Source organism: Phaenicophaeus curvirostris, chromosome 1 (genome assembly GCF_032191515.1).
Source record: "Phaenicophaeus curvirostris isolate KB17595 chromosome 1, BPBGC_Pcur_1.0, whole genome shotgun sequence".
Lineage (NCBI taxonomy): Eukaryota > Metazoa > Chordata > Aves > Cuculiformes > Cuculidae > Phaenicophaeus > Phaenicophaeus curvirostris.
The window spans coordinates 77,229,742-77,244,901 of record NC_091392.1 but is presented as its reverse complement, the minus strand read 5'-3'; the positions used below and the strand labels follow the sequence as shown (position 1 = coordinate 77,244,901).

The 15,160-nt window shown below is 42.8% G+C and overlaps 1 protein-coding gene across 1 annotated transcript; it reads left to right on the top strand.

The window, feature by feature from the left end:
* Positions 1-1,087: 1,087 nt before the first annotated feature.
* On the top strand, positions 1,088-14,769 carry LOC138723851 (fructose-2,6-bisphosphatase TIGAR-like). Its single transcript, XM_069863241.1, has 7 exons — positions 1,088-1,164; positions 2,110-2,463; positions 3,353-3,390; positions 5,634-5,755; positions 10,318-10,395; positions 12,837-12,947; positions 13,351-14,769. Exons 2-7 carry the CDS (start codon positions 2,402-2,404, stop codon positions 13,801-13,803), a joined length of 864 nt encoding a protein of 287 aa, XP_069719342.1. The 5' UTR covers positions 1,088-1,164; positions 2,110-2,401; the 3' UTR covers positions 13,804-14,769.
* The last annotated feature ends 391 nt before the right edge of the window (positions 14,770-15,160 follow it).

The following is a 15,160-nucleotide window of genomic DNA, read 5'->3' as shown; positions in this document are numbered from 1 at the left end:
AAGCATGAGAGGAATGTCTACAATGAGGGGAAATGTCTTTAAATTGTAGGGGGGGGCAGATTTAGAATAGACTTTAGGAAGAAGTTCTTCGCCATGAGAGTGGTGAGGCACTGGAAGAGTTGCCCAGGGAAGTTGTGGCTGCCCCATCCCTGGAAGTTTTCAAGGCCAGCTTGGATACGGCTTGGGGCAGCCTGGTCTGGTAGGAGGTGTCCCTGCCCGTGGCAGGGGGGTGGAGCTGGATTATCTTTACCGTTCTTTCCAGCCCAAACCGTTGGGCATGGTTTAGTGTGTGATAGGAATGGTTGGACTCCATGATCCGGTGGGTCTCTTCCAACCTGGTTATTCTATGATTCTATGATTCTATGGTTCTATGATTCCATGCTTTTCTACGCCACACGGGGCTGGTGAAACACACCAGACCCTTTTGTGCGGGACGTAACCTCCCGCAACCCCCGCAGGTCACGCTCCCACCGGCCGTCGCGTGAGCCGCGGGGCCAGCGTGACCCGTTCCCTGAGGCACCAGGGACCTCGGGGAGGGAGGAGAGTGCGGTGCCAGGGGGGCGGCGAGGCCCCTCCCCCCAAATACACACCCGCCCACCCGTCACACCCCCCGCCCACTCCCTCCAACGCCCCACCCACTCATTCCAACGCCCCGCCCACCCACTCCATCTCTCGCCCTGCCCACATCCCCACAAGCTCCGCCCCTCATGCCAACAACATCACACAGGCCCCGCACACTCCAGCGCACGCCCCGCCCACATCCTCACACTCCCCGCCCACTCCCGCCCACGCTCCCACGCCCCAACCACTCCCTCGCACGCCCACCGACCATACGCCCCGCCCACCCCACCTCAGCCCACCCTCGCCCTGGCAACGCCCTGCCCCGTCCACTCCAGCCGTCCCACCGCCCATATCAGGCACCGCCCACCCTAGCCGTCGCCCCGCCCCTCCACAAACCGCCTACCCTAGATCACGCCCCGCCCCCCCGCCCCACCATAACCCCCGCCCGCAGCACGCTCCCACTCCCCCAAAGCCGCGCCCCGCCTCCTCCCAGCGGGGCGCGGGGCGGTGACGTCACGCCGTTCGTCACGGGCGGGAGCTGCAGTGCGGTCGGAGGCGGTGCGGTTGTGTCGTGGTTAGCTTCGGGGTAACCGTCGTCCGACAGTGAGTACCGCGGCGCCACCCCTTCCACAGGCGCAGGCAGACGCCCGCACCTACCTTCCGGAGCTCCCTGGCTCCGCGTCGGGGCACGAGCGCTGCCCGGGCGGTCCCGCGGCCGGGCCGGTGCGGGCCGTGCCAGTGGGAGGGTTACGTATCCTGTTAGTGTGCGCTGTTCGCGGGCTCGTCTGTATCCGATCGTAACACCTTTTCTTTTGCCAAGAGTTTTTCGGTGGGGCGAGGAATTCGTTTGGGAAGGGCGGTCTGGAATTTCTGCTGGGAAGTGAATAGGAGGAACGAAGCCCCTCTGCTCTTAAGAACAGGCTGAGAGAGCTGGGGTTGTTCAGCCTGGAGAAGGCTTCGGGGAGACCTTAGAGCAGCCTCCCAGTACCTGAAGGGTCTACAGGAAAGCTGGGGAGGGACTTTTTACAAGGTCATGGAGTGATAGGATGAGGGGGAAGGGCTTTGAATTGGAGAGGTGAGGATTCAGGTTAGACAATAGGAAGAAGCTCTTCATATTGAGGGTGAGGAGGGAGTGGCCCAGGTTGACCAAGGAAGTCATGGTTTGCCCCATCCCTGGAGGTGTTCGAGGCCAGGTTGGATGGGGTCTTGAGCAGCCTGGTCTGGCAGGAGGGGTCCCTGCCCGTGGCAGGAGGGTTGGAACTGTATGATCTTTTTCCAGCCCAAATCATTCTGTGATTCGAAGTGTTAAAGGCTGGTATTTGTGGCTTGTTCAGAATTGTTAAGGTCACTTTTCCTTTCAAGCTGCAGTGGGTATTGGCAAAGACTTGTGGTTAACCTGACTAAGTAGGTCTAACATCCTGCAATTGACAGCAGTGAATTGTTTAATTTTTGTGAAAACCAGACTTTTATTTATCTTTTGGCATAATGCAGTTTAATATTTGGCTGTTGTAACTGAAGCAATGACTTTTTTTTTTTTTTTTTTTTCAGGCTTTCCTCCTATTAAGAGTTACTCTTGACTTCACTTAAAGCTCTGGACCTGCTGATGTGGTGTTCTAGTTGCAGCCTTATTTTTATATCAGCTAGAAAACATGTGAACCTGAAACAATTTGTTGAACTTGAAATCAGGTGGGACTCCTGCAGACTCTTCAGAAAAATCCCAGTTCATTCACCAGCAAATGGATGGGAGTTCATTCATTAGACTGTGCTTGCATGTGCCGTGCTCTCTGAGCACTACTGAGCACAGTTGGAAAACTGCACATTCAGCTCTTCGCCCAGAGGGATGGACTCCATTCATCTGCTGTGTTTTCCTCAGGAGGATGGAAGTATCTGTCAGGAAATAGGGTGAGTCTGAAGAATTAAATTGCTGCCTGCTGTGCAAGGTAGAGTTTAAAGTATGCTAAAATGCAGTGTTTTATCTTGGAAGTACTGGCCCTCCGTGATCAGTTACCTATTTGGGACTCATCTCGAGGACTTCCACCCATCAGTGTTGATAGCGCTCTCTACAAAAACTAAGTAGCGCATTTGGCCTTAATACTGCAAAAACTTAAGCACGTGATATTTTACTTGGATCTCGACAAAGTCAGCATGCTTAACTTTATTTCTGTCAAGTTTAGTGGTTACGTTCTTCCCCTGGAATAAATCTGCACATGTATTTAGTCACTCTAATCTTGAAACACTGTCAGTTTTAGTTCTCAAGATGGTTTCTTCAGGAATTAGAATATCCTAATGGTCATTCTAGTATTTTTCAGCAGCTCTGGCTTCTTAATGCTGGGTTACTTCAAGGTGTGCAACTTGCTCTGCTGTCATCTTTGATAATCTCTTGAACTGTCTTCCCTTTAAAGCACAAGATCTGGCTGGCTGCTACGTGCTTTTCATAGGAGGACTTCAGAGTCTTTCTGCATCTTCCCTCTCTCCAGCACGGAGGCATCATTATAATAGATTAATTATGAAGTATTTATGATAAATTTAAGTCCCTTCCTTTTATTCCACGTAGGTTTGTCTTAATATAAGTACTGAATGCATGATTGGAGCTGACTACTTGAAAATGTTTTTGATTCATTGTAAAGTCTTCAAATACATCTTTTTGAAAATAGGCTGTGCTGTACTCTATCCTTTTTTTTTAATTTTCACACTTTCCTGTCTCCTGTGGGTATCTAATTTAATAATTGGTTTGATAGTTCACTAAAAACCGTTGGATGTTAAGAATTTTTTTGTTGATAATCTCTTTCAGCGGAGAAACAAGATACAACGAAGACAAGATACTGCAAGGTTAGTACTAGTTATTCCGCTAGTTTGTTAGAGACAGAAACTGTTTCTTCTCTACACAATGAGGAATCCTCTGACCAACAGATGAAATGTTAATATTGTGGAACAATATTGTAAATCTTAAGGACTCTGTAAGCCAGCACATTAGCTTGATAGCAGTAGAGAGTTATAAAGATTCTAAGTTGGTCTCCACAGACTATCAACAAGTAGTGATATGTTCTAATACTCAACAGGAGTGTTCGAATAGTTCCTATTTTTAAATGGGGAAAAAGAAAAGGTTACCTGCAATCAAATAAAGTAATAGCAGCACCTGTTATTAAGGATGCCGGAGTGTCCTGTAGCCCTGTGTTACATCGGACTAGTATCAAGCCTGGGAAAAGAGTTCCAAGGACTTGGATGAGAAGTGAGAGCTGCAGCTCTGGTGAAGAACCAGCCAAGTGCATGTGTGTATAATGGAGTTGGTAAGGAGCTGCAGAAGCACGTACAAAGGTCATGTTGTGAAGGAGGCTGTTGTCTTAAGAAGGTACTCTGTCACTTCCAAAAGAAAAAAAGCCTACAGCAGAGCGAGGAAATATGAAAAGTAAAGGTTGTTTAAATGGTGGAATTGTTCAGTCCCAGCTGTTTGTAGGAAGGTGATCTGTAGACAAAACATTTAAAACCAGACTTCTCCTTATTGACTACTCACATGTACGTCCAGAATTAAACCCACTGAGCTACTTGGATGTCTGTTGTAGGAAAACCAAGGCTCACCACTATAAGGAACCTAGTGGGGTTCTATTCTGAGCAAATAGCCGTATACAGTGCTGGGTGCTGTAAGGAAGAATTTTGCTTCCAGTTTTTACCACCTGTTTTGTCACTGCAATATCGAGTTCTTGCAACATGGCGATGCTCCCATAGTTCATGTTCTTAGAAGTGCCAATGATGTCTTTTAAATTTGTAGCTCTGCTCTGGTAGATGATGTGGCTAGTTATTTTGTGCCCTTCTAGGCTCCTTTCTGTACAGATAAGCGATCATTGCAAACTCTTATGGAAGCATGTGTACCTTATCTTTTGAGAGGTGCAAGAACTATACCAGAATGGTGGGATACAGGCTCTCACATGGCTGAATTACAGACAGGGTGCTCAAAAAGTTCTGGACTTCTGATGTCCTGTCTTTTGCTATTGGAAGTATAGAGATGATTGTGCATTTGCTTGGTGAAAATTGTTCTTGTCATCATTCTGGATCTGATGAGAATTGCGCACTCTCTGCGCTGACTTCCCACAAAAGCAAAATAGGCAATACAAATGTGAGCATTGCAATTTGTTACATGTTTGTCCCTCTGCCACAGTTCTTGGTTCTCCCAGAGCCTCCTTGAGCTGTGACAGGAACACACCTGTTTCATTCCAGTTGGATTGGCAAAGCGCTGGTTCTCTTAATGCTGTCCTAGAGCTCTATGGCCAGTTAGTTTCACAGACTGCTCTGGCTGAACACAGTTTTTGAAAGGGTTGTTGCTTTTTCAGGTGCGTTCAGTTAATATACTCATTGCACAACTGCATGAGCATTAGTGTCAATGTCTGAGGTGAAGTAGGGAAGAGGAATAGTCCTCAACGGATTGTGTTTATGTCAGCTGTAAAATTCTTACGAAACTGTGTCCTTGGCAAGGGATGTGTACTGCTTTGCATATTACACAGAATCCCTTCTAGTTGCCTCATTTCTTCAAGACGTCGTCAGTGTAGAGGAATGGGGAGGAGCAGGCATTTCATATTTGTCAGGACTTAATTCTTCTGAAGTGCGTGTTTTTCCATTATGTGTATTTTAGTACGAACACCAGAATCTCGACTGTGTTGTCTTTCTTACTTACAATCAACAAATCTGTTTTACAGACCTTTAATTTCAGTAAGGAGATTCCTCTTGCAGGAAGCCAGCCAGTGACCATTTCAAAAAGGACAAGTGATTCAAAATGACTATTCAAATATAGAAAATGTAGGCCTCTGTTTTATGTTTAAATTTATCATACGTATGCATTACTGTTAATATCATTGATACTGATCCTTCTGTCTTCCTGCCCTGTACTCTGTTTTTTCATGCAATTTCTGTGACTGAGTTTAGGGAAGACCAGAGGAACAGTGACTTTTACTAATGGTTGGCTTTACTTTCAGAAGCATTTTACTATGACTGAGCAGATTCTTTACAGTTGCCATACTTGCTCAGCTGCTGAGTGATCTAAAGTTTAACTGTATTAATGTTGATGGGTTTTTATTTTGTAGGTCAAGGAGTGGATGAGCCCCTCTCTGCAAATGGTTTCAGACAAGCAGATGCTGCTGGTTCATTTCTCAGTAATGTGAAGTTTACTCATGTCTTTTCAAATGACCTCCTTCAAGCAAAACAGGCAAGTGTTTCTTGAGGCAACTGAATGTAAATGTTAGCTTCGTACTTTGGCGTTTATTTGCTATTGATGATGCAAAAATAATACAGTGAGGGAGAGCCAAAAGCTATTTGATGAACTTAGAACTACAGTTTGAGTTGTGTGGAATTCCAGAAGGCCTCTCTGAATAAGGAAATGTCAATGAAAACAGGTCAGTCAGGAAAAGGTGAAGGCCAGCTTGTTTTACAGGATGTCATGCAGTGGTGTTCTTATGGTTTTGCCATTATTTTATATGTGCGTGTTTGTGCTTAAAGAACAGTAAGGATTTAGAGGTAATACAGATTGAATTCATTTTTTCTTTGTGAAAACAAAACAAATCAGCTCAGGTATTGTTGTACGATCTTAGGCTTTGTGGCTGTATGCTGTGTTTTTATGAGGAAAGCAGAGCAGTATAGACAAGGTCAAGATTTGCTGTAAAATTGTGCAGAGGTTGGATTTTGGTAGGAACGTAATATCACACGTCTCACCTTGATACACTACTTTCATAAGTTAAATTGGGAAAAAAAGTTAATTACGGAGTGGGATTACATGTGGTTTTGTGTGCAAGTTTACAAAGTATTCCAAAAATTAGGGAAGTGGAACTTTTAAAGGTAAAAGCATGGATCAGCTGTTCTGGGAAGATCATGTCTCCTTAATCTTTAAATCTTAATCCTTAATTCTTTCTTCTTTTATTGATGCTGTGATTTTGGGAGACTTGTAGACTTCGTGTGTTTAGAAATACCAAGCTGTTCTTGATAGCCTTGATGGCTGCTTCGTTTTTGCTTTGTTGTCCTGCTACAAATGTCTGTAGCATTTGTAAAGCAGGTGAACAAAATCTGCCATAAATCTCCTTTTTTTCTTGAAACATAAATCATTAATATTGCTGATCAGTTTTGCAGCACAGTCACATAAACTATTGGAGCAGTACCGCTTAGGTGGAAAGCAAACTAGAGAGGGAGGAGCACAGGGAAGGAGGAGTGCAATGATTAGATGTTCTTAAAGTGCATTATAACTGCCTGACAAGTCACTTCCTCTAAGTATGTGAATGGCGGTGATTGTATTTTAAAACATTAATAGTGATTTGTAATGTTCATAATACTGCCTGTGCTATGTGCCTTAGGGGAACTGGTTTTGAATGCTGAGCTGCTTGACAGTGAGGTGGGTAATGTCTTTCCTTGTATTAGAGATGACCTTTTCCATGAGAGCATTTGCACTCCCGTAATGTAGAAGGCAGACCTCAATTGCATAAAGGAAATGTGAAATGTGTTTTGCCATTTGTTTGACAAGCTATGCAGACTGTGGAAGTTCTTCCAAAGATGTGTAAGGCTGCAGTTTCCATTTGGCTGGAACTCCCTTCTTTGGCAGCTGCAAATACATGAAGAAGTGTCTTTTTACTATGATATCACTTCGTAGCTCAAGTATGACAGGAATGCACAAATTTTCTTTCAAAAGAGGAAAAAACAATAGTTAAACTGTTGGTGGTAAAGTATAGTTTTCCTTGCAATATCTCCTCCATCAGCTGTTGTTGAGGTTGCATACCAGTTACTGGAACCCAGGGTGGTATGTGGTGTTGTACTTGCTGGGCAGGAATTCTGAGAGTGAAAAGAGATCATAGAATCATAGAATAACCAGGTTCGAAGATACCCACCGCATCATCGAGTCCAACCATTCCTATCAAACACTAAACCACGCACCTCGTCCACCCGTGCCTTAAACACCTCCAGGGAAGGTGACTCAACCACCTCCCTGGGCAGCCTATTCCAGTGCCCAATGACCCTTTCTGTGAAGAATTTTTTCCTAATGTCCAGCCTAAACCTCCCCTGGTGGAGCTTGAGGCCATTCCCTCTTGTCCTGTCCCCTGTCACTTGGGAGAAGAGGCCAGCACCCTCCTCTCTACAACCTCCTTTCAGGTAGTTATAGAGAGCAATGAGGTCTCCCCTCAGCCTCCTCTTCTCCTGGCTAAACAACCCCAGCTCTCTCAGCCGCTCCTCATAAGACCTGTTCTCCAGCCCCCTCACCAGCTTTGTTGCTCTTCTCTGGACTCGCTCCAGAGCCTCAACATCCTTCTTGTGGTGAGGGGCCCAGAACTGAACACAATATTCGAGGAGCGGTCTCACCAGTGCCAAGTACAGAGAGAGAATAACCTCCCTGGACCTGCTGGTCATGCCGTTTCTGATACAAGCCAAGATGCCATTGGCCTTCTTGGCCACCTGGGCACACTGCTGGCTCATGTTCAGTCATCTGTCAACCAACACCCCGAGGTCCCTCTCCTCCAGGCAGCTTTCTAGACAGACTTCTCCTAGTCTGTAGCACTGCATAGGGTTGTTGTGCCCCAAGGGCAGGACCCAGCATTTGGCCTTGTTAAACCTCATTCCATTTGACTCAGCCCAGTGGTCCAGCCTGTTCAGATCCCTTTGCAGAGCCTCCCTACCCTCCAGCAGATCGACACTTCCACCCAGCTTAGTGTCATCCGCAAACTTGCTAAGGGTGCACTCGATGCGTTCACCCAGGTCATTGATAAAGGGGTGGACATCGAATAGGGCTGGACCCAGCACTGAGCCCCAGGGAACCCCACTTGTCACTGGCCTCCAGCTGGATTTAATACCATTTACCACCACTCTGTGGGCCTGGCCATCCAACCAGTTTTCCACCCAGGAGAGTGTGTGCCTGTCCAGGCCAGAGGCTGACAGTTCCTCAAGCAGAATGCTGTGAGAAACTGTGTCAAAGGCTTTACTGATGCAAAGTGAGGGAACACAGAGAGTATTTGCAGGGAATCTGATTTGAGAGAATAAGCCTAGGAGGGAAGTTCAAAGACTAGCTCCGGGAACTAGCAGTGGAGAAGAGAGCAAGCAGACATGCAACGTGAAAATTAAAAAAACACTAATTGGGCAGGCTGGGATGTCATGTGATCAGAGTGTAATTCTGTAAGATTCGGAAGCTCAACAGAGCACAACGTCAAAGTCTGCAGGGCAATATGGGGCCTACTGCAAGATGCTCATGCTGTTGAGACAAGAACTCTGCAGTAGTGAAGGTAGGTTCAGGACTGGGGCAGACTAAGTCCCAAGAAGAATAAGGAAAAAAAAAAATCTCTGGAGTCTTTTCCATGTATAAAATAGTAATGTTTCTGAAGTGTGCTGGTATCCTAAGTGTGCTGGGTGGTGTTGGAAGGGTGTGAGGAAGTTAGCTGCTGCTTCAGTGCAGATTCTGATTTCAGCACAGTAAATGAAGCTTCATTTGTATTTGCAGTTCTCACCATCAGTTAGTGCAGAGGTAGTGAACGTTGTCTATGCTATGTACTGAACAAGACATCAGACCTGGAGAGATTTCAGGTTATAATCATACAATAAACCATGCTACTCATATTCAAGACAACTTATTTATCTGAATTTTGACGTTTAAATTTGAAAAATAAAAGCCTTTCCTGAGCAAAACATTAAACTGGTCATAAAATCTTGTTAAACAGCAAGGCGGCTTATTATTTTCCAGAATCCAAGAAGCCTTTTTAAAATGACTTCTTTGAATGTCGGTTTGAGTGGATGTGGATGTTTGCACAGGACTTCAGGCTGATGTTGCTAGTCAAAACTGTGTGCAAATCCAGTACAGCCTTCACATGTACAAGAACAGGAGCAGGCTAGGCATTCTTTAGTTCCTGTTATTGGCTTGTGGCAGCCAGACAGCTGTGTAATATCCAGCACATTAGAGCCTGTATTAGGCAATACTTTGGAAAAAGTGGTATCAGAATTTCGCCTTTGTTAGTTGTCTTGCTATCCTCACACCCCTAAAATCACGTGCTTCCTTGGAAGGAAAAAAGACACGTAGCACAAAATTCAAGATACCCAGACTGTTATTAAAGGCAAACTGAGTCCTTTGGGTTTTCTCTGTCTCTTGGCCCTGCTATCAAAAGGCAGGTGACTACAACGAGCCAAATTTTCCCCCCTCCCCACCCTAAGCATGTCATCCAGTGCATTTCTCCCTTGTAACACTGAGGCTGACGCTTCAGTAGGCTGCCAGCAAACACTCTCCTGTGTCTTAACTGCTTCAAAAGTACTTGATTTCTGACGTGCATTAAGTAGCCCCTTGCCAGAAAGTAATTTCATTTATTAGATGCTATGGTTTTTGCAGTTGATTTAACTGAACAGTTTTTAGGAACGTATTGCTTGTTAGTCTGACTTACTTACTACAAGTAAGGAATGTGTTGTCGTGATTGCTTTGTGAGCAGTATACTCAAGAGAAGATTCTGCTTTTATCCTGGTTAATTCTGCTGTTGCTGTGCATCTTTCTGCTTACCTTTCATGGTTGCTAAGCATCTTTAACTGTCCTGGACTCATAATTGTGAAAGAACTTTCAGAAGATTGCAGCTTTTCTGCCTTTTATGGCTTGAGGTAGGCCACGTATCGAATTCTGACAGACACTACTAGCTAAAAAACTTGTTTATTTGGGTTGTTGGGTGCTACTAACATAATTCACATTGGCTGTTATCTTGTAAGATGATCTAGCTATCCCATGAGAAAACAGCTCATTGATGCAACTGTCTATTCACTTTTTAGACTGCTGCTGCAATTCTAGGAAAAAATAAGTTCTGCAAAGATTTGGAAATCAAGTATGATGCAAGACTTCGAGAGAGAGTAAGTGCCAAAAGAGTTTGTTTTTAATATTGAGCATTGAAAAATTAAAAAATGTAACTTGCAGCTGATGGACATCTTGGCTTATTAAATTGTAGATTTAATAGTGGAGAGCTCTAATTGGTATGTTTTTAATCACTGAAAATGGAGCACTTCATGTTGGGTGCTACAAATTGTTTGCAGAATTGTGAAGCAAGCACAAAATTTAGTGATTAATGCTGTACCTGTGATGCTCTTAATGGGTTACGTATGGTCAGATTTACCTGTAGGGTAAGTATATTGCATGTAATAAAGAGCTTGGTTCTGTTTTCTAACCCCATATATAAAGAGCTAAAGGCACTTTCTCTGCCTACCTTCGTAGCCTGATGGTGCAACTCAGTGTTGGCTTTTCAGCTGCTTATACCTTTTCATTTGCACAAAGACTTCTAGAAAACTTTCTGCTGCCCATGGGACAATTTTCTTTCCTGATTAGTGCCTCTGTCAGATAACAGGCATCACTGTACCTCCTGTCTGTTTTTAAGTATGTTTTGATCAGAATAAACTCAGATGCTGGCCATTTCTGCTAGTGTGAATCTCTCGTCAGATGTTGCTTTGAGATTGTCTGCTGAATTTTAAATAAGGAGATGCTATGAAACCAAAAGTGGTATGGTATATTGCCAGCAGGCAAGTAAGTGTTTAAGGAGCCGAATGTGTTTGTGGCATTTCTTATTTGGATCAACTCTTTCTGTCAGAAATTGCAGTTCTTTTCCTGAAATTGGCAAGTTAAATGCCTACCAATCTTCTTCAGTTGCTTTATCCCCTGATGTTTTCAAAAATGACAGATATAGAATTTTAGAGACAATCTTAATTCTCCGCCCCACCCCTTCCCTTTCATGGTGTTTGTATGGATGTATAGAAATGCAGGCCAGAGATTGTAAGTCACTACTATGGATAACTGGAATTAGGTTTGAATTGTGTGAAAATAAGCAAAGTCCTTTCAAAGAGCATATGTCATTGACTCCATTTGAAGAAAGTTTTAGCCTCTCATACCTTGCTTTCATGAGAGAAGCCTGGAAAAATCTTTAAATTAGGATTTCATTTTCAGCAGCTTCAGAGCACTTATTTTGTCACGTCTGTCTTAGTGTTCTTAAATTGCTAATATTATGCTTTAGAGAAAGGGATCAAGAGGCTGAAGTAAATGTTACATTTAAACTCTGAAGACTGTAATAAATTAGTTATTATGGCAGCTAATTACATATCCACAGCAAGTGGATGGGAAGATAGAAGTCAAAAAAGCCTCAGTAATGAGTGTGTCTGTATCCTGCTCATGAACACTTGGATTTCTGGAATGTGTGTAATGTTTGACAGTACAGCCTTAGCTCTTAGTTTCTTACAATGCTCATTGTAGCTGCAGCATTTTCCCTGTCTTCACATGTTCCAAGGATAGGCCAAAACATTCCATTTGAATATATTTTTCATCTGTTAGTGATAGTGAAGTATTAGTCTTTGGAGGGAGAAATATTGATCTGTTTTACAATTAGTAGAGATGTGCCTTGGAAAGATCTTCAAGGTCAAAACTGGTAATGCATATCCATTTATACCTGTCTTGTAAAATGCATTGTTTTATAATAGGAGTTCTAGTAATCCAGAATAACCAGCTGGTATATATCAGTTCTTACTACCATTTCTTGGATGTGTGCCTTCCATTTGGAGGTCTCAGGAATAAGCATGTCATCTATAAGATCTTTTTTGCTTTCCTTTTTTTCTGAAACCACTTTCCAAAGCACTAATGCATGCCCCAGAAAAGCTGGGAGGAGGCTTTATTGTTTATTTTCAATAGGTAGACCACTTGTGGGTTTTGGTGGGTTTGGTTTTGGTTGTTTCCTTTTTTAGAAAATCAATTTTTAAAATGGACTCCTCCTCTGTTGTGGAGATTTTAGAGGTCTGTAGAGAAAGTATTTGTTTCTTACTTGTGAAAAATAGTTCCCTGTTGTCTTTCTGCAAATGGAAAGTAAGGGAAGTTTATCTCGTGAACAGCTACATATAGACGTGTTGGCAACGTCACCTCAGTTACAGGCACATTTGAATTTTGAAGGCTAAAAGTGAGTGTCAAGGATGTAGGAAAAAAACCTCAAGGCCAAGACCAGGTTGATGGTGATATTTCTTTGTACTTTAAATGCAACGCTGCTCTTAATGTATTTCTCTACCCAGCATATATATATATATGTATGTATATATATGTACATATATATATATACATACACATATGCATGTATATATGCATACATATAAATATACACACACACATTTATTTACTCCTGTATTGGGCTAAAACGTAGCTAAGCTTGCATGTTACGCTTGAAGATCCAAGGAAACAAATCTGTTAAGATATGTTTGCATTGGAAGTGATCCTGGAGACTTGACATACCTTGCTAAACCTGCTCTTTGTAACTTGCCTGTTACAGAAATATGGTGTTGCAGAAGGAAGGCCTCTGACTGACCTCAAGGCTATGGCAAAGGCTGCTGGAGAGCAGTGTCCTTCATTCACGCCTTCTGGAGGAGAAACGCTGGATGAAGTATGGTATTTATTTTTGTGCCCTGGTTTCTAGGCCATTTTATCAGAGTGCTCTTGTGTACTTAGAAACAGCTTATTGAGAGCTTAGCCTAGGCACAGGTAGTTATTTTCTAAGCTAAAAACACTATTTGACCTGATAGAATCTCTTTAGAACTAAGTTGTTATTGTTGATTCTGATGTTGAGTCCTCATGAAGCTCTGGTTTGCAGAAGGATGATGGCAATTACTCTCAGCCTTGGCTTTGGAGGGCAGAGGAATTTTTACAGCATTCAATAGCTTACCATTGATTTCTGAGACTTGTCTATGATAAATGTTTATTTCTTAACTGAAGTAGTTCTCTCTCAGAGTTTTGAAAGCTGACGTCTCGTGTTTTTTATGATGTATTCTTCTGAATTTTCTTCTTAGGTAAAAGAACGTGCAAGAGATTTTTTTGAATTTCTGTGTCAGCTAGCCGTTGAATTGGAGCAGAAAGAGCAAGACAGTGCGGCAAGCAGAAGCTCGGGATTGTGTGAAGAACAGTTTGTTTTCCCTTGGACAAACCACTGCAGTGAAATAGAACGTAGCGCTGGTAACAGTGGAGCTTCTAATATGTTAAATGGTAATGTAGTAGTGGTGAGTCATGGTGCCTACCTGAGGAGCTTGATCGGTTATTTTGTTTCAGATCTCAATTGTACTTTACCAGCAAATTTAACGAAGTCTCAGTTGTCTTCTGTCAGTCCCAATACTGGAGTTAGTCACTTTGTTGTCAAACTTGAAAATGAAGACTTGTTAAAACCTGAGATCACATGTGTTTGTCTTAATCAAGACTCTCACTTAGTGGATGTGGGAGCTGAATCTGTAGCTACAGAAGTGTTTTAAGAGTCTTTGCTGGGGCAAGTGGTTTTAGATCCTGTTGCACTAAGCTTGGGAAAGGTATCTGCAGTAATTAGAGATTGACTGGAGTTATTGACCCTAACTTGCAAAAATGAAGCCCTGCAACTGCTTACCATCTTAAAGTAAAATGTGATTGGCACTAGAGAAATATCAGAAATGTTCTTTATGAATAGACATGTAATACTTCCAGTCTCTTGCATATCTACTCCTACAGTGCATATTTTTAAAAACTTCATTAGCACATAATTATTTTGGTTATCTCCAGGCAGAAGAGGAGGGAAGAGGAGAGGGAAGGGTACCTCAAAGATGAGCTACACTGTATTTTTGTTTTATTTGTTTTATTATGAAATGCTGTATTGTAATATTAAATGTATATGTTGTCTTAAAACAACTTTTTTGAATGCAATAGTATAACCTGAGAAAGAACATTGCCTAGTGGAAAAGGTTTGGTACAGAGTCAGGGGACATGTTCTGGCTCTGACACTAAGTAGCTGTGAGTCTCTGAGAAAATCTCTTTTTGGGGATGATAAACCTACCTCGCAGGAGCGTTTTCTAAGAAATTGTTGGTGGTGTTGAGGCCTCTGTTCAAGAGCACTGTATTTATTTTTAAGTGTAATCAAGATGAGGAACCTCATGTGCACACAGTTGAGATGATGATCTCTCTTCTGAAAAGCAACCGTATTGATAGGTTGTGTTGTACCCAACTAGAATCCTTTTGTCAGTTGCAGTTGTACACTTGATGGATGACTATTTTTGCCTAGAATTAGGCAAGTTTAATTGCTTGATGATTGCCTATAGTTGCTGTTAGTACTGCATTCTTTCCCCCGGTGTGTTTGTGGTGTTACTGTGTAAGCTTATCTGACTTACGTTATTTATAATATCCATGTACTTTTTCTTCATTTGCCTATTTTAAGCCTGTTTAAAGAAAATAAAATTAAAAATACTTAGAGACTCCTGAGTAGAACTCCATTTCATCTGTATTTCCTTTGAGGTAAAAGTCTTTATTAATATTTCTCAATGAAGCTTTGCTCAAATCATATAACTTCTGCCTTTTTTTTTCTGGAAAACCCCTGGCTGGTCTTTTACTATGAAAAAGAGCCCTTTTTAGGGCTGATGGTTCAGTGCTATCCACAGTCTTTCTGGGAAGAACCACTGATATGAAAATATTACAGACATACTGAAATTGCTTGTAGGTGCACAAAAATAACTGGTTGACTGAAGCACTAATTTTTTTGTAATTTCTAAAAATATGCTGTCCTTTGTACTCAAAGGACACCCGCGTTCAAGGCCAACTTGGATGGGGCCTTGGACAGCCTGATCTAAAGGGATGTCCCTGCCCATG